At 42.3% G+C, this 24224-nt stretch overlaps 2 protein-coding genes across 3 annotated transcripts; one reads left to right on the top strand and one right to left on the bottom strand.

Moving 5' to 3' along the window:
- The first annotated feature begins 70 nt into the window (after positions 1 to 70).
- Positions 71 to 5880, top strand: zgc:55558 (Ras family GTPase). Its single transcript, XM_012882290.3, has 5 exons — positions 71 to 373; positions 697 to 809; positions 3057 to 3235; positions 3675 to 3834; positions 4776 to 5880. Exons 2-5 carry the CDS (start codon positions 699 to 701, stop codon positions 4887 to 4889), a joined length of 564 nt encoding a protein of 187 aa, XP_012737744.1. The 5' UTR covers positions 71 to 373; positions 697 to 698; the 3' UTR covers positions 4890 to 5880.
- A 735-nt stretch (positions 5881 to 6615) lies between these two features.
- Positions 6616 to 23216, bottom strand: pold1 (polymerase (DNA directed), delta 1, catalytic subunit). Of its 2 annotated transcripts, none has more exons than XM_021308489.2 (27): positions 23088 to 23216; positions 21314 to 21502; positions 18598 to 18711; positions 18300 to 18440; positions 17994 to 18119; positions 17629 to 17797; positions 16446 to 16560; positions 16155 to 16284; positions 15883 to 16049; positions 15663 to 15767; positions 15014 to 15154; positions 14815 to 14925; positions 14533 to 14724; positions 13514 to 13602; positions 13299 to 13415; positions 12844 to 12957; positions 12459 to 12606; positions 10658 to 10753; positions 10390 to 10527; positions 8574 to 8749; positions 8321 to 8473; positions 8107 to 8209; positions 7855 to 7987; positions 7339 to 7452; positions 7143 to 7195; positions 6937 to 7034; positions 6616 to 6847 (listed from the first exon to the last, which is right to left on the bottom strand). In XM_021308489.2, the coding sequence occupies exons 2-27, from the start codon at positions 21498 to 21500 to the stop codon at positions 6760 to 6762; spliced, it is 3318 nt and encodes a 1105-aa protein (XP_021164164.2). In that variant the 5' UTR covers positions 21501 to 21502; positions 23088 to 23216; the 3' UTR covers positions 6616 to 6759. The 2 variants fall into 2 exon arrangements, with proteins under 2 accessions (XP_021164164.2, XP_035988074.1); XM_036132181.1 differs by lacking the exon at positions 23088 to 23216 and adding an exon at positions 22424 to 22435.
- Positions 23217 to 24224: the final 1008 nt, after the last annotated feature.

The raw sequence follows: 24224 nt of genomic DNA, 5'->3' as shown, positions 1-24224 counted from the left end.
CCCTGCTGCGATTGGACGGAAGCGACGTCATTCTTTAACGCCGTCCATCGATTGGCCGCCCGACGAAACGGATTGACGCCTCACTTCCAATGAACCTCAGCTGAGAAGAAGTAGGAATTACTACTACGTTTTCTTGCCTGTAAATCTTCGCGGAAAGTCGGACTATTTCACCCGCGGACTCTCACGGCCGTCCAGCTCGACCCGTCTCGTCTTCAGCCGTCTTGGCAGACAAGTCGTCAAACACCGACGCGCTTCTTTCTCGTGCTTTGAATAAGGAAATAGTGCCTTGCTAACGTTATGTAGCAAGCTAATCTCATTTCACTGTCGGAAACCCAACTTTCATTTCTCAGTCGCTACACGGCCCGGCGGACAGGTAAGCTCGGCGGAGGGTCTTTTCTTACTCTGGGCGCTCATTCACATGGACCCGGCGCGGATAAACACGGACTAGACTTGTGTAAAAGCGCCTGTATGGGGAGATAAATCTGATTTGGACTCCTCGCCATGTCTGTTCGGGGAGGAGAGGGTTGTCGCCGGGGAGGAGGAGGAGGAGGAGGGGGGGGGGAAGATCTGTTAATGATCACCTGGTACTTTCTGGATAAGGGGATTATGAAATCGCGGCGTCTGAGTTTCAGCAGAGTCGTCCACCTGTTGACTCGGGGTTTTGTTTGTTTGTTTGTTTGTTTTTGTTTTTCGCAGGCATGACCGAGTACAAACTTGTGGTGGTCGGGGCTGGAGGTGTGGGGAAGAGCGCTCTCACCATCCAGCTGATCCAGAACCACTTCGTGGACGAATACGATCCCACCATCGAGGTGAGAGGTCACTGACGCCTTGTTTGCTCTAGATCCACGTGTGGGTGTGTAGAGGACTTTTTAGAGGCAGTCTGATCTGTCATGACGGAGGCTCAGAGGACTGAAGGATGGACGTGTAAAAATAAGTTATAATAGTTTGTTTTTTGTATTATTATTATTATTATTATTATTATTATTATTATTATTATTAGTCTTTTTCTTATTTCTCTCTGGATTTCAGCTTTCAATCTCATGTAGGTCCACCCTTTTTATAGATTGTTACGCATGATTTTATCCAGATCTCTTGACTTTAATTCCTTGACGTCAAAACCTTAAATTCTTTTATTCGTGTAGATTATGCCTGTGCTGGTGCCCTTATCATATTCTCTCAAAATAAAGAGTATATAAAGTAAAAATATGATGGCATCTACAAATAATTACTGCTACAGTTTGGTTTCGATGTAGAGATTTCAGCTAAACGAAATCTAGAATAATCAGATGCTGAAATTTGTTGTTTTGAATTGCTTAATATATGTAGCAGATTGCACCTTTTTTTAGCCTTTCTGCTCTATTTCAAGCAGCACTGGAAATATCTCGAGCTCATATTACCATGTGAATTAGTCTGGCCATCTAATCAGGATGCAAAGGCTGCTGGCTGCGTCTTATTTGACATGCAGGCTCAGAGCTTGCCAAATGCAGTTTTGAAATATTTTATGCTATAATAAGAGAAATGAAATGTGCTCCTTCTTACTTCCACGCCACGACTGCCTAATTGTCGTGGCTGGAAATATTTCCTCGTGTTTCTTACAAGAAAGAAATTTTTCTTTTAGGAGACTTCCTTTCAGCTCGCTGACTAGCAGTGTGCAGCATCAGCAAAGTTCTGTGCTCCATACTGCCAGATAATCAGCAGCTCAAAGAGTAAACCAAAGTAAGCGTGGAAGTGGTGGAAAATCTCAGGATAACGATAACCGGCTCATTCCTCAACATGGGAGCCTCTGTCTTTCTTTCTTTTTATTTCATTGCATTGAATTTACGGCTGGACGATAATTCAATAACAATATATATCGTTCAACAGACGTATATCGACGATAGAAAAAATGGTCAATAAAAAGTTCAATTGAACAGTTTTCCTTCCTTTTGCACTGTAGCCATGTAGGATAATACTACAGTCATTACACCCAGCCCTTATTGAATTTTACAAAAAAACACAAATTGATTACAATATTGAAGTATAGGCATCAATCGCTCTACAACTTTGAGTGAAAACCTGTGATGCTGTGACGTAACAATCCATTGACAAACTCGCCGTCCTGCACCGCGATTTTAATACCGCACAGTTAAAGTCAATTGTTAATTTGGTACCAACAAGTTGCATTGTTTACATTTCAATTGCTTTACTTTTAAATTCAGTGCTGCACCTTATACTGTACTTTAAATCTACGGTAAATTACAAGCTGTATTCTTGCACTAATGCCCTTGCACAATCAATTCTGAACATACAAATGGTTTTAAAAATACTCACCTGTACACTCTGACTTCTCCTGCATTGTCTACATTTAAATTGTTTACTTTTAAATCACTGCTGCACCTTATACTGTATTTCAATTTTTACTGCAATTTTACAAGCTGTATGCAACGAAATTTTGTTCTGTACGCTCTCTGTGCATACAAAATGACAAATAAAGTGGTCTAAGTCTAAGTCTGGTTAGGTAGCCAGTCTGCAGTTGGCTGCTTAACAAGCTTGCCAGCAGTAGATTAGTTTTAAAACAGCATTACCTCAATAAGATGACGGATGGCACGCATTTAGTTCCCGCTTTATGGCTGTATTTCCAAGCAGCCGGACTTGTGTGTTCTGTTTCAGCCAGCTGACCAGCAGCGTGCAGGAACAGAGGTTAGCGCTGGTGTAACTTTTTTAAAAAGCTCGGTATGCCTCGATTTAACAGGCCCACGCTTAATGTGGATGCTGTTTTCCCCTCAGCAGAGATGCTCCCAAATCACAGCTGTGAAGTAGATGCAAAAGGACATCGCGCCTCATAACGCCGGCATAATGAAGCGGAGCCATCTTTTCACAGATCACAAGCACGTTTCAGGCCGTCTTTTCAGCCCTCCTAGAGAAAAACTGTCTTAACTTGCTGCAGTCGCATCTGGGAACTTGAAGCCTGGAAGACTTTCAGTTTAATTTACTTTAAAGATATATAAATAACTGATGTGTCATTGACTCTTAATTAGCTCAGCTCAATTAATTGTTTGGATTTTTGTGTGATGCAGGACTCGTACAGAAAGCAGGTGGTGATCGACGGGGAGACATGTCTGCTGGACATCCTGGACACTGCGGGTCAGGAGGAGTACAGCGCCATGAGGGACCAGTACATGAGGACTGGAGAGGGCTTCCTCTGTGTGTTCGCCATCAACAACACCAAGTCCTTTGAGGACGTTCACCTTTACAGGTACAGAACGATTAGAGAGGGGGGAGGCAACTCTAAATGCAGTAAAATGGTGCTAGAGTGAGACGACGTGCTGACGCAGAACAGTTTGAGTTTACCTTTACTGTTCACACGTCTGGTTACTGCAGGGCTAAACAGTTTATCTACCAGGACTGTTTCCTGCAGAGCAGGAACTGTGCTCGTTTATCTCGAACACACATGCTGAGTGTGGTTAAAAGTTCTGTGGCCATTTTGAATCAAGACAGCTGCTGCAGCTTTGTTGCTTACCTCAAATCGAGGTCAACGGGGTTATTAGGGTTTAGATTCTCCACCCGACCTTTTTGCGGTGCAGTTTATATTCAAACAACACGACCTAGTAGCCGACCCAGAAAGGTGCGTGGCAGCACCTGTTCAGCAAGGAGGGCCTCGTTCCCTAAGGGCTTTTTTTTTCTTCTGTCTTTAGAGAGCAGATCAACCGGGTGAAGGACAGTGACAGCGTTCCCATGGTGCTGGTGGGGAACAAGAGCGATCTGAGCACCCGCACGGTGGAGACGAGGCAGGCCCAGGAGCTGGCCCGCAGCTACGGCGTGCCGTTCGTAGAGACCTCTGCTAAAACCCGACAGGTGAGTGGAAACGGCAACACCAGACCGTCATCTTAGGTAGACAACAATGCAAAAGTTTATTCCTCTCAGTCATTGATTTGAAAAAGTGAAATCTGTAAATTTAACAGATTTGTTACACAGACTGAAAATATTTTGTTAGTAATATGAGGATTGTGGCTTACAGCTAATAAAACCCCCAAATTCCTCTTGACAATCCCCCATAGGGGTTTAGGTCAGGCCTAATCATCCTGGGTAGGTCTGTGGTAGCCTCTAAGCGCCAACTTCATACCTTGCAAACCCTCCACAAAACTCTTCAAAGTTGCGGATATACATGTTGCTTGTGCATTTTTTCCTTCCACTGTACTTTCCGTTAATATGCTTGAATGCAGCACTAGTCTGAACAGTCTTTCCTCCTTGTGAAGGGTTTCAAAGACTGCTAGAAAATGTTCACTTTTTTTTTTTCCTCCATGATTGTGGAGACGGTAACATAGCTACAAGCTTTCTTTACTAAAAATACTTTTTTTTTTTAAATAATACATTTTATTTAAAAGGCGCCTTTGTGGACACTCAAGGTCACTGTACAAAAAATAGATAGAAACACATCAAAGATAAAAACTCAAAAATGTGAAAAACAAAATCGAAACAGAATAAAAACCGTTTTAAAAGATACAAAGGTTGAGACAGGGAAATTGACATTAAAAGTTTATATTATTGTTCTTTTGTAATATGTTAAATATAAGAGAAACTGATTTTAGGGTTTTCTTTACATGTAAGCTATAATCGCCAAAATTACCGGGAGGGAGGGATCAGCTGAGATATTTCACTTTGTGCTGAATTACTGAAACAAACCTTTTGTAGGTGATTCTGACTTTCTGTCCAGCGCTGCTTTTATGCAGAGAAACTAGTGTTGTTGGGTAACTGTTGTCTGTGTGACCCACATTTTATCCGTTTTGTTCTCGCAGGGTGTGGAGGAAGCCTTCTATTCGCTGGTGCGGGAGATCAGAAGATACAAGGAGACCAACCGCAGCAACAAGAAGAGCAAGAAGAGCAATCAGAGACGTTGCATTATACTATAGCACACACGTACAAGCCAGCATCCCTGAGAGCACTTGTATCGTACTGCCCCCCTTCCACCCCCCCCACCCCACCCCGACTTGCACACTGCTCCTCTCTGTGGAGGCGTCGGTGACCGCTTCTATGGTCGCCATGTTTGTCATTTATTCAGTGTTCATCTGCTTAAGGAGGATTTTACTGTATGCTGTGCAGAACTGCTCTTTGCACAACAACGTGGGGGGGAGGAGCTCTATCTGCCTTTTGCATTAATTTGGCTTCTTTTTTCTTTTAATCAAACCCTAGGGTTTGATGCAAGAGAACAAATACATTCAATATAGTTTTTTTTTTTTTTTTTTTTTTTTTTTCATGGGAGAACATTTCCTCATTGCTTTGGTCAGGTTTTTCCACGGATTAAATATATTTGTTTTGCCATCGTGTACTTTATTAATAGAACATTGTTGCCTCTGAAACACAACAGCGGCAGGTCCTTCTGCTAAAACCTTCAGACCGCGTTTCAGTCTCCCCTGCTTCACTTTATACTTTTCAGTTTGTGTTTATTAGACGTCAGGATGAGTTTGTGCCACTTTCAAAGTTGACTCAGGAATATGCTTTTATTTTAGTTTTTTTTTTATTTTTCCTCCCCAGGCACAGAGTAAAATGACTGCAGGCCCGTAAAACTGGCATCATGCGTAACAGTCGGTGTCGGTCGTTGCATTTCAATCTCGCTTGTCTGCACACACACACACTCTGTTACAGCACCTCATCACCGCCGCATGTGGGTTGTGAAAAACATTTGCGTGGTAGAACTTGCACACTCATGCTTTCAGCCAGCGTTTCATTTTCTGATTGTGCGCGACGCTGGGTGGCCGGTTTTAAAAACAAAAAGGTTTTTGATCATTTGTCACTAATAGTTTTCTATTTTTGTAAAACTACTTGATGCATCTCCCCCCATTCCTCTCCCAGTGTAAGAAAAATAAAAGATATATAATGCTGAATGCACAGTAAATTAAAAAACATCTGTCGTTGCATTCTTGAGAAGCCTCTCTGTTGTGCTACATCAGTTTTAATGTCATTTCATTGTAAAACATGGTGTATACAGAATAATCAACAGATTAATGGGAGTCGTTAGATAAACTGCAGGAATATAAAGGTCGTTTAGCAGCTGTCGTGCAGCCATTTAGGAAGGTCAGCACTGAAAGATCCTAAAGAAGGTGAGGATCCTCCTGTGAGCACATTTCAGCTGTAGTCCCAAGCTGAGTGCTAAACTCAAAAGTGAATTTATTAGACATGCAAGATCTTAATTGGAGCCATGTCTGATGGAAAATAAGGTATGCTTATAAAATTACATTTAGCCTTTTACATCAGTTTTACCTTTGCTAAAGTGGACCACTGTTAGGTTTTCTAAGTGATTGCTTATTGCAGAACAGAAATATCCTTCACTGTCCTACAGCTCGGAAATTCAAGTGCAGCAGCAGCAAAGTGAAACTTTTTTTATGACTTATGAAAGCAAAAAAAGTATTACTTAAGACTGTATTGCACAAATACTATTCTCAGTCTGTACCGAAACAAAGTACAGACTGAAGGTTTTGTCTGCCGGCTGCTAAACAAACCAGAGGAAGAGCTGTGGTTTCTGAGGTCTGACAGTTTAGTCTGACGATGTAATATTGGCAAGTTGGAGCAGAACATGACTTTTAATCTCGTTAACCTGTTCATCTGACGACCAAAAAATTATTACCCAACAGCCACAAGTTCATATTTCACTTTATTTTACAAAAAAAAGGCACTACAAATAAATGTATTCATAAAAGAAAGCATGGGATTTTTACAGGCGCCAAAAGACAGAACAGAGGTAGAGGATCGGGGTCCAGCTTCGTCTTCGGGGATGCGGTTTTATCACCATCCGAATCGAGACACCAGCTTGCTCTGGTCATCCAGGTCCTTCTGAACCTTCTTCCTCATGTAGAAGATTGGACAATCACGGCTGCAGGACAGCGGGGGTGAACAGTGTTACGTTTTTACAGCCATTAAAGCTGAAAGTTACCGGTTGTGATGAAAAACTGTCGTCTGTACCTTGTGCAGAGCACATCCTCATGGAGCGACCCTTGGCAGCGTTGGCACTGAGTCCACAGACGGGAGAAACGCTCCTCCAACGTGTTCAGGTGGAAGATCTATGATTATTTAAAAAAAAAAAAAAAATTAAAGGGGAAAATCTTTTCATCCCATTAGTAAAAAGAGAAAAAAAAAACGGAAAAATGTTATTTCGGCTGCTTGCGTACCTCTTTCTGATAAAGTTCAGATTCCTTCTTTTTGCAGAAATCACACACAGCCGCTGGGAAAACAAGTATAAGACGTTAAAAATAAATCTTATTCTTAAAAAATAAAACAATTGGAAAGCTAGAGGTAGTTATCCAGAAGAAAAGCCCTTTAATGCAAAGCGTTGGAACGATGGAGGGAAGGGAAAGAAAAACCCACTATCTGTCTTGAGCACAGCTTTGCACCCGATGCAGGTGCTTCTCTTCTGAGCGAACGCCATGAGGCCTCCAACCTTCGAGGTCAACACCGTCTTACAGCGAGTGTGGTCGCCCTCTAAAAAAAAAAAAAAAAAAGTCAAAGAAAAACCTCAGACTCCTACATTTCTCTTCTGAAAGACACGGGACGCAGCTTGGATGTTTTTGTCATCACATTTCTAGAGTTCATTTCCTTACATTGGATGTTTGTCCTGACCTGAGAAAGTATTCACTCCCCTCTAAACCACATTTTGTCAATCTACAACTACAAACCCTGATGCATATTATTGGGATTTTATGTAATAGATCCACCCAAAGCTGTGCATGATTGTGAAGTAGAAAGCAAATATAAACCACAATGGTGCGGCACGCTTTTGTGTTTAGTCCCCTTAAACCAAATGCAATGCGACTAGTGGTCTTCAGAAACCCTCTAATTAGCAGACAGGCCACCTATGTGTCATTTAATCTGGGGTTCTCGTACTCAGCAGGACGCTCTCTGCCTTGGTCTCCCCCAGGATGGGCTCAAATATTCTCAGCAGGGGTTTGGACAGCTGCTGCTCCAGGTAGTATTGTGTGTCGATGGGGATGGTGTTCTCCAGCACGTAAATCGGGTCCTGAAATTTGGAAGAATTTAGGAAGGACAGCAGAATTTGAAGACGTGTGAGAAAGGAGAGAAAATAAATAAATAAATAATACAACACATCAACCTAGAAGGTGAGAGATTGTTGCAGACCTCTGACTTCATGTACGCTGCTGCTCCCTTTGCAGCCTTGATGATGACGTAGGGAACCCTGTCTCCCAGGTTCGGGGCGCTACCTGCGTCCCTTTTCCTCATCCTGTCAAAACACCAGTGTTTAAAAAAAAAAAAAAAAAAAAAAAAAAAACAGAAAAAATGCCTAAACCTCAACTAAAATAAAGATGTTGAGTTATCGGATAATCAACCGGACCTTTCGGCGAGCTCGACGTGTGCCTGCTTGCCGGCGTATTCCTGGGCTGTACGCGTCAGCTCCTTAGTGATGACCAGCTGACTGATGTCGATGCGATTGCACAGCAGGTCTGAGATCACTTCTTTTGCATGATCCACAGCACCTTGAGGATCCCTACAACGATTAAAAAAACAAAAAAGTTGATGCTTAAAAATAAATATAGTAGATGTCATCTTTATTACACTTCAGTGGGGCAAATATACGAGTGCCGTACCTGTCAATGAGGATCTTCTGTAGACAAGTGTTAATAAGATTGGCCACTAGAGGGCAGTTGTCTCTGCGGACTGTCTCTATGCCCTTACAGTCCATCTTGTCATGCGTGTCTGGACTGGAGGAGAAATAGAGGCCGGCGTAGCGCTTCTTATTGATCAGCAGGTAGGGGTAGTACACCTGTGGAGATGAAAACGCAGACCGTCCTTACTCAGGCTGCCCTCTGAGCCGCTTCAGATAATAACAAGAAGCCTGCAGAAACTATGACGGAGTATTAGGGCCACACATGAAGGGAATTTTTTTTTTGCCATGACGAGATTAAACTCGACATGTCGACTTTAAAGTCGCCATGTCGACATTAAACTCAACATTTCGAGAATCTCAAATTCAGAACTGCGAACCAGGGTGAGCATCACTAGGGAAAGACGTTACGTTATTGGTAGGCCACCGCTTCCAGTGATGATTATACAGTTGCAGCACGGCAAAGACTACCTTCACACTTAATTAAAACGCAGAGACTGCAGTTTTGGAGCGCGGTTGCTCTTTTCTCCAAACTTTGGAATGTCGAGATTAAAGTCGCCACGATATATCAACTTTATTCTCGAAATTGGCGAGTTTAATGTCGACATGTCGAGTTTAATCTCGTCATGGCAAAAATATTTTTTCTCTTCATGTGTGGCCCTAATACTCCGTCGTAAGAAACCATTTTATCATGTTTATCCAACCGGACATTTTCCAGCATAGTCAGTCAACCTTTGTCTGTTTTTATATGCATACAAATCAAAGCTTAATTTAAACTTGAGTAAATATTGCTAGAAAAGTGGCTCTTTAAATAGAAAACCTGCAAAAACAGGCCAATAATTAAGCACAATTTTATTGAAACTATTGCTTAAAAAAAAAAAAAAAAAAAAAGACAGTGGTTGTGGCAACTTTACTTTAAGAAATCTGGTTATTGATGGATGGATAATAGAATAGGGAATGTAGCCTGGAAGTGAATATTTTTTTCTACCTTTTACTTTCTGTTTGGATGCTTGTCCAGATTTTTCAAGAACCCTTTATACATTCGATGCACATTAAGATATGCTGATAGTAAAACTAAGCTATAAAACAATCACAGCATGCTAAAAGTGATGTGAGCGGTTACTTAAGATTCTCATAAAAGCAAAAGCTAGCAGATTTGCCGGCTTTAACCTCGAGCCTGAGTTAGGAGTTACTCAGATCAAAATGATGAGCGTTTCAGAGTATGAGGACCATTCTGTGGTAAACTTTAAGAGGCCTAAATGCAAAAGCAATCTTTTCTAAATGGAAACATTGAAATCATTAGTAGTGGCTCAGCTAAACTCTCAGGTACAGTCTTCACTGCACAACTTATCAAGAATAATATTTGATATGTTGTGCAGCATTGTACAGCAGTAAACAGGAGATTCTCACAGTGTGCAATAGTCTTATTGCTCACTGTGAGATATATACAAACTTCAGGGTGTTATGAGTTTTCATTTTCCACTGCTAATGTAATATTTAGACAGCATTTTGACATTGGTCAAAATGCTAAAAGGTCACATAGAGTGATGGACTAGAAAGAGAGCAAAGCAGAAAATCTGCTTATATAGCAACTGATATCATCACTGCAACATTTACCAATATTACAGCCATCACTAGATTTTCTAATATTGTGCAGCCTTACTGGAAAACGTCCTTCAGTGGTCAAGTCTTGTCTGTAAAGTAACCAGGAGGAAGAGGAAGCTCAGCAGGCTGCGTCAGACGGCCGTTTTGTTTTTAAACGATCACTAATATAGTCGTGTTACTCATCAGGTCGCTACCTTCTCAAACTCCAGCTTGATGGGAGGCGTAAAATGAGACGACACCCACTCAGCTGCTTCCCTGCCGATTTCCATGGCTTCCTTTACGGTAGCAACACCCAGCTTCACCATGACGGAGTCTGTGTCCCCATAAACCACCTTAAGAAACACAAGAGAAATAAAGAATGAATTCTGTTTACATTCTTCTGCATAATTATCTAAAAACAAAGCAACCCCTGAACAACCAACGTGTGTTTTAGTGAGGCTCGGACACACCGGCGTGTCTCACCTTGGCATCAGCTTGGTAGCCGTTGGAAATGGTGTATTTGGACTCCACCAGCTGCTTGGTTTTCTCAATCATCTGTCGTCCGAAACCCGTGACGCTCTGAAAGAGACCAAAGCAAACATTGGAAAACGTTTCCAGTCGATATACGTAAGCTACAAAAGCAGGTGGTGTGGAGCCAGTCGACCAACTGGGGGGTTTGAAACAACTAAAGCAAATCATCGGGGCTGTGACGGCTTCTCGTTAAGCAGAGAGGCTGCAGTGGTTTAGCATTTCCCTGTCAGAGTCTGTGCAATCCGACGCTTACAGTTGATAGACATTTGCATACACTGCACAAAAAAAGACAAAACCACATTCATATTCAAAAGTTTACATGCATCTCCTTAGCAACATGTAGCTTAGTTTGGACTTTTGAGCCTTTCTTCCAGTCAAAATTGCTGTGAGTTTGTAAACTGCTCTGATCACACAGACCTTTGCAGCTCCAACCACAACTTTTCTATAATTACAGTAAAATTATGTAACATCGATTCTGTTGTCCTTAACCCGCTTAGTAACTCATCAGCATCACTGTCCCTCTTGGAGACCCATTAGTACTAGGGCTGGGCGATATGGATTAAAAAATAAATCTCAGATTTTATCATACCAAATCCGATTAATCAATTTTTTTCCCTCATTTTTGTTTCATAAAAATAAATTAAAGAAATTATTTTAAAACCTTTCTTTTTATGTCAAGCATTTCATCAGGGAGTTAACCTGAATTCAAAGTGCAACTAAAAACAAGCTGTGAAACATGCTTGTAAAACAAGATGGCAGCCGTGCCATTATAAACAATGAAAATATAACAAAACATTTGCTGCTAGTGGTATTACACATTGAGCTAAGAACAGGCTTCACTGCACTTGTGAACATCAAACTAAGTTAAAAAAAAAAAAAAAAAGTAAATGAAATACCTCGTATTATGGTAAAAAAAAGTTTCCACTTAACAATATTTTGACAATAATTTTGCCTAAACATATATTCAGCATCGCATGCTGTTCTCTTCATGGAAACCCAATGAGTTTATTGGCAAAATAAAATGCAGATTTTCCAAAAATGAAATCTTAAAGAATTGTAAATTCAAATTAATCGATTAAATCGATTTATCGCCCAGCCCTAATTAGTACCCAAGTTTCCTTTTCTGTGCTAATCTCCTCGGATGTTTCTTCAACAATCCCACATAATGTTCTTTCCCCATGGATCCATTTATTTAGTGAAGTGCAGCAGTTCGTCCTGCAGCAAACACCTATACTTCACAATTCATGCTGAGGCTTTTTAGGTTTGCGACCCTTTCTAAAGCCTCAGCATGAATCTTTAAAAGTCAGAGACCTACAGAGCCAGAACATCATCATCTGGGCTTTCTTAAGCTGTTTAAAGCAACGGTAGCGCTCATGTACGCAAACTTCTGACTAAAAACACATTCGGTCTCTAATTATTGTGGCGTTTAGCAGAAATAATATTGGTTATTTAACCAACCAGAAAGAGATGTTTACTGATTTAAAGTCAGAAAATGAGGGGGAAAGGCAGCTTTTTTTTTTTTTTTTTTTTTTTATAAAAACAGCATAAGTAAATATCTTGTTTCATTTGTACATCTCCATCTCCACCTGTTCTGTGGTTTCTTATCTTAACCCTACATCTTTGCCGTTTACTCTTCCTGCCCTTAATTTACATCTGCGCACAACAATAAAAACTGAAAGAAAAACAAAACAGCTTTTCAAGGCCAAAAGCGGCCATTCACCCCTAGACGAGCCTTTGAACAGACGGCGCTCACCTGTGAGATCTCCAAGCAGGGCAGTTTGCCCACCTGGGCCCCGGTGAAGCCGTACACAGAATTTGCGCTGATTTTCAGGGCGAGCTGTCTACCATCCAGCACCTGCTTCTTAAAAGGGTCGGTTTCCTTCTTCAGCTCTGCTTTAGCCCTACGGGGACAAACAGCAATAAACAATGTAGATGTTAAATATGCAGTGATGTGCACAGCCAGATGAGACTAATTATACACCATTCATGGGGGGGGGAAAAGTCATCTAATGCAGGCTTAATATGTTGCATTATTCATTTTCTAGAGCATCCCCTGTGAAACTGGGCATCCTAAATATGAAACAGCTCGAATCCAAACTCTAATGCAATGACTATATTAATTTTAGAGTACTTCAAACCTCTTTCGGGCAGACAGCAGGTTCTCTAGGATCTCTGGAAGAAGACCTTTTCTCACAGAGCTCTTGACGAACTGATCACCCGTGGGAGTCTTGATGAAGTCATCCGACGACAGTCTGGAGGGACCCAAACATAAACACCATTAACAGCAAATGGCAGTAGGTCTGGAAAAATGTGTGATTCAGGCCAATTTAGTCAATGATCTGATCTCCAGGTTCTGTGAAGCTTTGGCCTAATTCGTCTCACTGAAACTCATTCTACATCTGCTTTTCCTCAAAGAACTTCCACACTGAAGAGGGTTGTCCTGAGGGCGTCCTGATCGTGCCGGCATATGTTGCTTAGGGCCCACTTATTTAATTTCCCTTTGGGATCAATAAAGTACATTGGAAAAGCCGTTTCTTTGTCGTCCGTTCCTGGTGGGTTGGTGCCGACGCAAGAACGGACTAAAAATGCTCACCCCAGTTTCTCAGCGGAGCCCTTCTGCAGCAAGGTGGTGTAGCACAGATTGTGAGCCATCATGATGGACGGATACAGGGAGGAAAAGTCCAGGGTGGTGATAGGAAGGCTGTAATATCTTTAAAAAAACAAAAATTATAAATGTTTAAAAAAAAATCTGGAGAGCTGTGGTCCCTTGGACACACAGAAGCCTAAAGAAGCAGCAGAGGTACGTACCCTTTCTCTGGCTCAATGACCGTTGCTCCTGTGTAGTCTTCTCCTCCCTCTGTCTTTACAACAGGCATCACCAGATCCTGCTTCATTGCCTTAAAAGCACACAAACACACCTACATTTGGAGGATGTTTCAAGTGCATTAACCAAGCGCTGGTGTACCTGTTCTACCTGTAAGTTTTGTTCATGAGTGAATCCACGCATGCATGAATACCAGCATAATCTGTTGTCTGTCTTTTCCACTGTGTGGTTTTTCACAGCGTAGAAAGGCTCAGCGTGGTTTTGGTTATTATTGCATGTGGTGCCATATAACCAATACCAAGTAATGCCAAGGCTCAGCTTAGCTTGTGTGATGAAGTGACAGAACGATCCTGCAGTGTTTCGCGCCTTAAATTCTTTATTTGCTGACATCGTCAGAAAGTCCAACGTAGGGCTGGACAATAATTCAATAACAATGTGTATCGATCGATAGATGTATATTGATAATAGAAAAAAAAGGGTCAATAAAGAGTTAAATAGAATAACAGTTTTCCTTCCTTTTGCATTCTAGCCATGTAGGTTAATATTACAGTCATTACGTCCAACCAATCACAAACGAAGATCCAGGAAGCCCCGCCCCCTTTAAAGAGTTCAGAGAATACGAGTTCTATTTTGTTTTTCAAAAACTTGCAGCTATTGGTAAAAAGTTGGTTGAATCAAGTTTGAATTCAGTGTTTGTGTGTTGGGTATCTAAAAATAAGTCGCTAAACAACAGCATAAAATGTTTTGAATTTGTTGATATGATTAATATGATTTTTATTTTATCAATATGCTTTTTTTCTATACATCGTCCAGCCCTAGTCCAACACACAACTTACAACATAAATGCGTCCCAAAAAGGTTTTGCTGCCAGATTCTGAATTAAAACCCCGTTACTCCGAGAGAAGCAGTCTCTCTCTGATGGGAACGATTTTACGAGTCCTCCTGCGTGGGAGCATCTGCTGAATGAAAAGGAGGCAATGTAAGCGAAACCTGAGCTTCCTACCTGCCGCAGCAGCTGGGAGACGACTTTGATCTGCTGTCCTCTCGAGAGCAGGTAGGTGAGCGGCACTCCCGTCACTCTGGCCATTTCCATGTAGTTGATCACGCACATCAGCTTCTGCAGCAGGCGCAGCGGCAAGTAGGCGTCTTTCAGGCAGTAGACCGCCAAACGCCGCCGTGTTTGTTCGTTTCCGTTCTGATGCGGAAGAAAAACAGGCGGTGAACCAAGTAAGGACAAAAAAAAAAACAATTATGATCTATTTTTTAAAATAAAACTATGTATTACCTGCAGATCAGTGATGATGGAGTGCTGCACATCCTCCTTCTGTTCTTGCAGAAAATGGAAACTCACAGCGTTCAGCGTGTAGGAGCGCAATTTGTAATCCCTCAGGAGAACCTGCGAGAAACACGCCGGTCCATGATCATCCACACATTTTTACACGCGTTTACGTTTTAAATAGATGAGCCAGGCTGTGAGCGCTGACCTGCAGCAGATCAAACTGAACCCGGCCCTCTATGTTGATGGTCTTGTTCTCTCTGCGTCCCATCTGCTTACTCTGGAAACTGGAATCGCGAAGGACTGACCTGACGCCACGCACTCGGCCCAAGAATGGAAAGTAGTTCACCTGAGGAGACGGCAGAAAATGTGCTTTTTGTTGTATTCTTGCAAAGTATTTTAGGTGTTAGAATTTAATTAAATTCAGATTATTTTATTTATTCATGACAAATGTTCTCAGGGCTTTTTAAAAAATTCTGCTTATCTACAGAAATGTACAATCCAGGGTTCCTACTCATTTTATATAATATCAAACGTTAAAGAGTTCAGAGGTATAAAATTCTCCCATCGCCTCATTTTTTTCATTCTTATCCACACCTGGAAAAACATTTAAAGCAAACTTGAAACAAAGACTTTCCCAGGCTGCGTAGTAACCCTGATTAATGAAATCCGTCCAATCAAGTAGACAAATCTAAATTTAATTACTTACATTTTAAGTTGGATTCTAGTTATAATACAATTGCAGTCAAATTGAGTTTGTAATGCCAATTAGTAAGAGGATTTCTATCGAAGGAAGGAGAAATATCAAATAATATAATATCTATTCAAGGGGCTTTTAAAACGTGGATCAAACCAACCTTCAAAGCGTTCGCTCTGTTCAGCAAGTAGGGGAAGTCAAAGTTCTGGATGTTGTATCCGGTAATGATGTCTGGGTCCACTGTCCTCAAAAACTCGGCCCAGCTCTGGTCAGAAGGAAAAAAAATAAAAAATAGATATAGTTTAAAGTCAAATAAAGAAAACGTGTTCAAACCTGCTGCACGAGTTTCTTATTCTTCCTCCCTTGAGGAAGGTCTCTACCTGAAGAAGCTGCTTCTCCTGAGTGAAGCATAATATCTGAGAGCCAACGATGCTCGAGCACGACTGGAGGGTGAAAACTGTGCGGATGAACGGCTCCGTCTCCCCCTGCCGCTGGACCATGGAGGCTATCTGAATCACTGGATCTTTTTCGGGTTCTGGGAAGATTCCTGGACAAAAAAAAAAACAACAACAGATAAACAGAAGAGGCATCAAGGTGTGTCTGACTGGTGTCGTGGTTAAATAATGCAGAAGAAACCAGAACAAGAAAATACCTTTTCTTCCAGCACACTCTATGTCAAAGCTAAGGACCCTGAGCGGCGCGATCTTCTGCCATTCTCCCTCTGCGGGGTGACTTATCAAGTCGGTCCATGCGACATCAACTTCATACTGACAGAAAGAAACCTGCAGGACAAATATAAGAGGGGCAGTAGCACGGCTGTTTTACTCTGACGACAAAGTCAAATCAAAAGGAAGAGGAGTGAACGACAAACCAAGCAAGCAACACAGGTGGGATGAGGAGAGTTAGCTATGGGAATATACGATGTAAAAAAATCAACACTAACCTTCCCTGGGATCTGAGAGTCTGCGTTTGCTGAGCTCTTCTCCTCGCGCACTCTGTACTTGCCTTTGGGAAGTTCAATCCAGCAGCATCCCACCACATCACTGTCCACCATGAACCTGAGGAACATGAGCCGGCTAATTAGGCTGAGCAAAAGAAGCTGGGCACGTCCTTTGAGTTTTGGTCCCTTCACAACCACAAACATTTCATTAGGATTTCAATACCGCGGTGAAAATGCATGAGGTGGATGGAAAATGATTAATGGTTTACATTTGTTCATCAGTAACAACATAAACGAGTGGCATGCATCTGCATTCAATGCTTTCTAGACTCACCTTAAGCTGCAATTATGGCCTGCGGAAATTTTTTACCACAGCTAACACCTGGTCAGATTGGGTGGAGAGCAGCTGTGAACAACCTTTATAAAAAAAAGGTGCTGCCCTAGATTCTCTAGTCATTTAAAAACACAGATGTGCTTTAATATAAACCACTGCACTGCAGCCATGTACGGCACGCTACATGGTTTGCACCAAGTTGCAAAGAGGAACTCTAAACACCGGCTTTATTCTCTCTACTCTTCATTCCACCTGAGCCGTCGATCAGTACAGCTCCTCCAGAGGCTTCTCCTCTGATTCGCCTTGCCAAGGTTGTCATTGTTGGTGGTCAGCCGTGTCTTAGTAGGGTCACAGTTTTTCCATACATAAAAAAAATTTACTTGCTAGTTTAATGATAGTTTTTAATTCACATATTTCTTTTAAACCGTTAATCATTTTATTTACACCTTACTAGTTATGTACTACTTTGAGTTGGTCTATCACATCAATTATATTGAAGTTTTGGATTGCAAAGGTACAAATTATGGGGAGGAAATTGGCCTTTTAGTTCTTTATTCTCCAATCTTGTGCAGAAATTTGATATTAATTGTGTTGTGATCTAGAAACTATTAAAGCGATTCTTTTTTTAATAAAGCAGACCATGCTGGTGAAGATTCTCAGTCATCCAGGTCATGGTCATTCCAAAAAAAAGGTAAAAAACAAAGCAACTGGACTTGTTTTCCATAGTTTCAACTACGGAAAACAAGTCCAGTTGCTTTGTTTTTTACCTTTTTTTGGAAAGCAGACCATGTTATAAATACTTAGATCAAGAAACTATACACTGAACACTCTTTTCTCACCCAATCTACCCACCTAATTTCAAAATCTATGTTGGCCTCATAGGCCTGGTAGCTCTGGCTGGGAAAAGGCCCAAACTTGAAGCCCAGCTCCAGCAGCCGCTTGGCCGGCGCGATGAGACGCGGCATCGCCATCGTTATCCTCAAGAAATCCAGGATGCGCTTCCCGTGGTAACCATACATGCCTGTAGTTGAAAGAAGAGAGAAGTTTGGGATTTTATCAATATTAAAAAACACTGTTATATTAAAAAAACACTGCCCTGATAGAGGCTTGTTATTTTATAATGGCATCCATTATTTATAACCCCCCCCCCCCAAACAGTGATCAGAGCTCACAGTAGCTGACAAAGTCCTTTAAAAGCCTCATTTCTATGTACTTACTCTCTTTGCGGCAGATGTCCACAGCAAGCACCGTGGTGGATATATTGTCCTTATTGGAGCGCATGTCCTTAAGAACAACTGCGTTCAGCTCTCTTTTAAATTCCCCGAGGTAACTAGAAGTGAATCCTTAAAAATAAAAAAATAGATGAAAATTTTGTAGGATGCAATATTTTGCGCCAAATAAAGATAAACTAAACAGGAGATTGACACCTCATAGAACCAATGTCATTTTTTGCAAGCAATTATTGTATAAAGTTGACCTTATCAGAAGAACCTCAGTTAAAAAAATTTATGTCAAGCACTCACCGTTCGGTGCAGGAACATAAAAGTAAGGCGCAAAGCCGTGAACATGACAGCACACACTGTTGCCGCTGTCCGTTACACCAAACATCCGAATGATTGGTACTTTTCCTTGGGACTGACCAGGCATGCCAGCTATAGAGTCACCTGCAGGCCAAGCAAAAACAACTTTTTTTATTATCTTACATAACCTGATCTGTCTCCGCGGTAAAGCTACGCGCCCTAACTTTTTTTTCTAGCCCTTTTAATCCTACAGGGCGTCCTTGTGCCATCTAGATCAATCTTATTTTCCCTGAATATTTACCGAGGTAATAGTCGAGATCGATCTGCTGGAAAACCAAGGTATCAGAGGATGGGTCCAGCGTGGGAGCGTGAGGCCTCTTCCAACGAGGGTTGAGGTCCGCTGAGAAAAGGTCACCTGACAGGACAGGAGGGTAAGGCAGCGTTAAGACTTGAGGACATTATGATATCACTAGAGGTAACCGTTATGGTTAAACTGCGACTAAAGATTACATGAGGTGCTACGTGATCTTAATATTCTATTTCATCCCTCCTGACCGCCAGAGGCGGTGCTGAAAGCACTGAATGTTCCCTTCAGGCATGCGCAGTTCGAGTAATTATACCAACAGAGTCACACCTGTGATGCCGGATGACCACTCGGAGGCTATATAGCCTGCTGTCATCCTTGGCTCTGTTCCTTTTTTTTTTTTCTCGCAAGCGGTTTGCTAGCTTCCCCGTTGTGTGACGCCCCATCGCTCGGAGTTGCAGTTTTTCCTCCGCCCTCCCAGGGCTGCAACGGGTTGATTGTGGAAGTTTTTCGGAAGGTAAGTAAGCTGTTTGTTGGCGACGGTAGCGTTCGCGCCCCCTCTCCCAGCTCACAGCTTTTCGTTACCCTGTTACCTACAGCTGGGGCTGTTGATTGAGTACGGCTAATGTTGTTAGCCCATTTCGGTTTACCAGTTTATACCTGGTGACGGCAGCGTGTTCGCCTCCTCTCCCAGTGTGACCAACTTCATTTACTGGAGTGTGAAATAGGGCCAACGTCGTTAGCGCCTTTGATTTATTGGTTTTATACCTGGTGACGGTAGCGTGTTCGCCCCCTCTCCCAATATCAGCCTCCTTGAATGACTGAACTGTAGTGTAAAGCGCTTTGGAGGTCGTCAAGACTAGTTAAAAGCGCTATACAAGTACAAGCCATTTACCATTTACGTTTTCATCCCGGGGTTGAATTGGGGAGGCCAGTGACAGTTCCATGCAGTTCCTGAAGCAGCTGCAGCTTGAACTCCCACAAGGAGATGTGTCCGACTCCGGGAGTGCCTTTTTCAGGCGCGGACGGGCCCCTGCTCCATTTTCTGTACCTCCATCAAAGGAGTACCTTAAGGAGTTGCACGCTTGTTGGCGGGACCCGAGAGCGTTATCACGGCTCTCCTCAGACGGTCGGGTGTTGGCTGCCATGCACGAGTCGGTGAAAGCCGGCCTGGACCGTATGCCAGCAGTTGAACCAGCTGTTGCTTCACTGATTGTGTCGCCAGATGAGGCCCTACGTCCTGAGGTCAGGTGCCCACGGACTCAATGTCGGGTTACGGATGACCTCCTGTGTAAGGCATACAGTGCAGGAGCGCGTGCGGGCTGTCTTGGTAACTCCCTGGCACACCTCATGTTCGCCCTCTCTACATCCGTTCAGGACGCTGGTGGTGCAGCTGCAGCGGTTGTCTTTAGTGATGCAGCGTTGCAGGCCTTTGCGCTGATGACCAGAGAGCTCGGTCGAGTCATGTCATTCCTTGTCCAAGCTCGTAGACAGGTCTGGCTTGCACAGTCTTCTATAGACCTGGTGGTTCCTATCCCCGTGATGTTCAGCAGAGACCCAGCAGGGACTTTCGTAGGCCAGTCGGCCGCCCAGCTAGACAAACCCGGGCCTCAGATCCTGGACGCCCTCCCCCCAGGGCTCCCAGAGGTTGAGGGGATAGAAGATGACGCCACCGGGCCAGCCGTCGGACATTTTTCCCATCAGCAGCTACGTTTCTGGGCTGCTCACTCTGTGGATCCATGGGTGGTTGCTACCCTAACCCATGGCTACAGACTCCAGTTCCGACGGCGGCCCCCTCTCTCACGCCGGGTCAAAATGACCATTATCACAGACCCGGTGAAATCCCTGGCACTAGACCAGGAGCTTTCCGCCCTCCTAGCCAAGGGAGCAATCGAGGCTGTGGATCCTCTGCGGCAACCCAGAGGCTACTATTCCACGTACTTCCTCGTGGCAAAGAAGACTGGCGGTTTTCGCCCCGTTCTAGATTTAAGGGGACTCAATCAGTACCTGAAAGTCCTTCCATTTCACATGCTCACCACAGCAGAGGTCCTTCAGACCGTCGTGGCAGGGGATTGGTTTACGTCAGTAGATCTGACAGACGCCTACTTTCATGTGCCTATTGCGGCAGAACATCGGCACTTTCTCAGGTTTGCTTATCAGGGTCACCATTGGCAATTCCGGGTGCTCCCATTCGGGCTCTCCCTTTCCCCGAGGGTGTTTACTCGTTGCATGAAAGCGGCCCTCTCTCCTCTGCAGGCCCCCGGAGTCAGGATTCTGCCATACCTTGACGACTAGCTTCTCTGTGCTCCCACTCAGGTACTGGGTGAGGTCCTTTTACAAGGTTATGCTTGGCCCTCTCAGTAAGGTATGTGCTCAGGATTCCTTGTGACATAGTTGCAGGGTTTCCTGCAGCGCTCTCTTGGCGAGGCGGCTGCCTCACCGCCTCGGCAACATTCCCAAAAAAAAAATAATGCTTGCATGTTTGACAGTAACAAGCGTTTTTTTGTTGTTGCCTTCGCGCGTGCATATAGTGAATGGCAGGAAAAAAACTGGCGCTCCGCCCGAAGGGAACATTCAGTGCTTTCAGCACCGCCTCTGGCGGTCAGGAGGGATTTATAGAACCGTAGTTACATACGTAACTTTCGATTTAGAAACGTGTTTTTTTGTAAAAGTAATGTATAAAAGCTATGCGTGTGTGTGGCCCAACACTCACCCACAGGGATGACATCGTGTCCCGCCTGTCCCTCCATGACCTCCGCATCCATGTCCGCGTCGTCAAACATCGACAACTCCTCCTCAAACTGGGATGGGCTGTCCTCCCATTCGCCAGTCGTTTTACCGCGCTTGGCCTGGGATGCGCCTCCCATGACGGGGCCGCCGTTGCGTCGTTTGAACTCCATACCTACGAGCGATTTAATTCAAAATAAAGAGGCCGCATGCTAAATCAAAACATTTAGAAGTAGAGACAGAATGTGCTTAATGAGCACAGAAAAATAAAAATAAATTAAAAAAGCAAGAAGCTATAGATACATTGGGTACAGATTAAAGAAAAATATGACAAAAAAAAAAAACACTAAACCTCCATGTAACATATTAAAACAAGCACCATAGATTCAGAAGTGACCCAGTTGATAAATAGAGTCCACCTGTGTGTAATCCCTGTATAAATCCAGATGTTCCATGAAGCCCTCAAAAGGTTTGTTAGTGAACAAACCGCATCATAAGGACTAAGGGACACACAAAACCGGTCAGGGATAAAGTTGTGGGTGAGTCTAAAGACCGAAAACCATATTCCAAGCTTTAACCATCTCACACAGAGCAATTATTCCACATTGCTGAAAAACAAAATTAGTATAGCACCACTGCAGACTTACCAAAGAGAAGGACAGCTATTACTTCTACATCTCCAAGTATGTCCTCTCTTTCAAACCCGCCTTTGAAAGAAAGCTGTAAGGTGTCTGCAGTTTGCCCAAAAGTCGTGCAACGGATGCAGAAAACACGCAAAAGCTCATCAGAGGACATAGAAACCTAACTTTTCGGTCTACATGCAAAACACTTTGAATACATAAGCCTGATAGTAAAAACATGGTGGCGGCAGCATTGTGCCATGGTGATGCTTTTCTTCAGCGGAGCTAAATACGGGGTGGTTCTGGAAAAAACCCTGTTAGAGATTGACTACAAACTGGGGAGGAGGTATACTTTCCAGCAGGACAGTAAACAAATAGACAAAGAATATTAAAGTTATTCAGCTCAGTTTGGAAAATAAACAACAGAACTGAACCAAATGAGAATCAGTCAAAACTAGTGTTTACACAATACTCACCAGACAAACCTGAGTCTGAGCCATTTTGCAAAAAATAAAAAAAATAAAAAAAAATCAGTCTCTAGATGTGCAAAACGGAACGTACTTGAACTAACTTGCATCTGAAAACTGTTTCTAGAAAAGTTAGCCCAAATGTTGGGGCAGATTACCAACCTTTGACAATGTTCACTGCTTTGCATTTCCCATCACAGAAAATCCCAGTAAAATTAACTGACTTTTATGATTGTAACGTGACACAAATGGAGAAAGTTTCAGGGGTTCACTACCAAATAATAGTAGTAGTATCAATGCTGAAAGAGTCACATCATCAAGGCAAATTATGATGCATAAATAGCCAGCAGCTACTCTTTTCAAGAGCCTAAATAAAACGCAGCTGCAAGTCAATTGCATTCAGCATTTACTTGTTGGGTTAATTAAAACACACCTAGAACAGTGGAGAACAGTGTTCAATTTAACAGTGGAACACGTGCTTTTCATCGCAAACTCGAGGGCAGCTGCTTTTTTTCTTTACAGCAAGCTACAAAACGCAGCTAGCAAGCTCGAATATAAACACAACTATGGTCTCGCGCTGCGATTTCTCCAAAGTAGCTAAAGGATTATGTCCGGACAAATCTACCCGAACAATTATCAACGGCCGATGCGTCCTTAATGATGTTATAAATACCTGTAAAACTTGCTCTTCCGCCACAAACCCCCTCTGACAACAACTCCCGCCACTCGTCTTTGAGCTTTCGCCGTCGAAAGCGCGGAAAAAGGTTTCCGCGTTGCTACTGGATGTGAATCTAAAGGAACCGACAGTGACGACACAGATAAAGGCGGACCCGCATCGACCGCTTTCGCCTATGGGCGCTGACGAAATTTAGGGGCGCCATCTTGGGACGGTCGACAGCTCAATGTAATGTGTTGACCAGGCGCAGAATCAGTTTTAATCAACTATAACTCCCTGAACATTGAACTAATGTTCACGTTTTTTATTGCAGAAAACTTTAAAACTATAGCTATTAAAACAAACAAAAATGTCCAGTGCATTTAAATAATCTTAGTGGGGTTAAAAGTAATAGAATATTCTGACAGGTTGTATATATGTTGCAAAAAAACAGTCACCAATACATTTTTATAATTTTTTTATTACTATATACACAAACACATTTGTACATGTATACACATATTATATATATATATATATATATATATATATATATATATATATATATATATATATATATATATATATATATATATATATATGTATGTATATGTCTATGCCTCCATTGGCACCGCAGAGGAAGCTAAACCAGACTTGTCTACACCTTGTAGCAGAAAACAAATGGCAAATTGACATCACACCAGACCTATTCCTCTCTTTTATTTTAACACGGAATTTTTGAGATATGGTATATTCAAACTGTATTATGATGTTATACCTGTTTTTTATTAGTAGTAGTAGTATTGTTTGGTGCGCTTTATGTTTTAGCTTGACCCCGCGACCCCATGAGGGATTAAGCGGGTCAGAAAATGAATGGATGGATGGATGTTTTAGCTTGAAGTGTACTGTTTTCATCTCAATAAAGTTTTGTCCAAAAAAAAGATTTGACACCTAAAAAAAAGAAATTAACACGTGATGGTGTTTTTATTTTGCTTTCAATGTTTCGTGTCTTTCAATAAATACTAATGTTCAATATGTCAAATATAATAATAATAATAATAATAATAATAATAATAATAATAATAATAATAATAATAATAATATAGTTGTTATTAAAATTTTGTGGATAATAAAAGTGCCAAAAAAGTTTTAAAT

The sequence above is a fragment of the Fundulus heteroclitus genome, unplaced genomic scaffold (genome assembly GCF_011125445.2).
Source record: "Fundulus heteroclitus isolate FHET01 unplaced genomic scaffold, MU-UCD_Fhet_4.1 scaffold_48, whole genome shotgun sequence".
Lineage (NCBI taxonomy): Eukaryota > Metazoa > Chordata > Actinopteri > Cyprinodontiformes > Fundulidae > Fundulus > Fundulus heteroclitus.
This window is presented reverse-complemented; position numbering and strand designations above follow the sequence as displayed.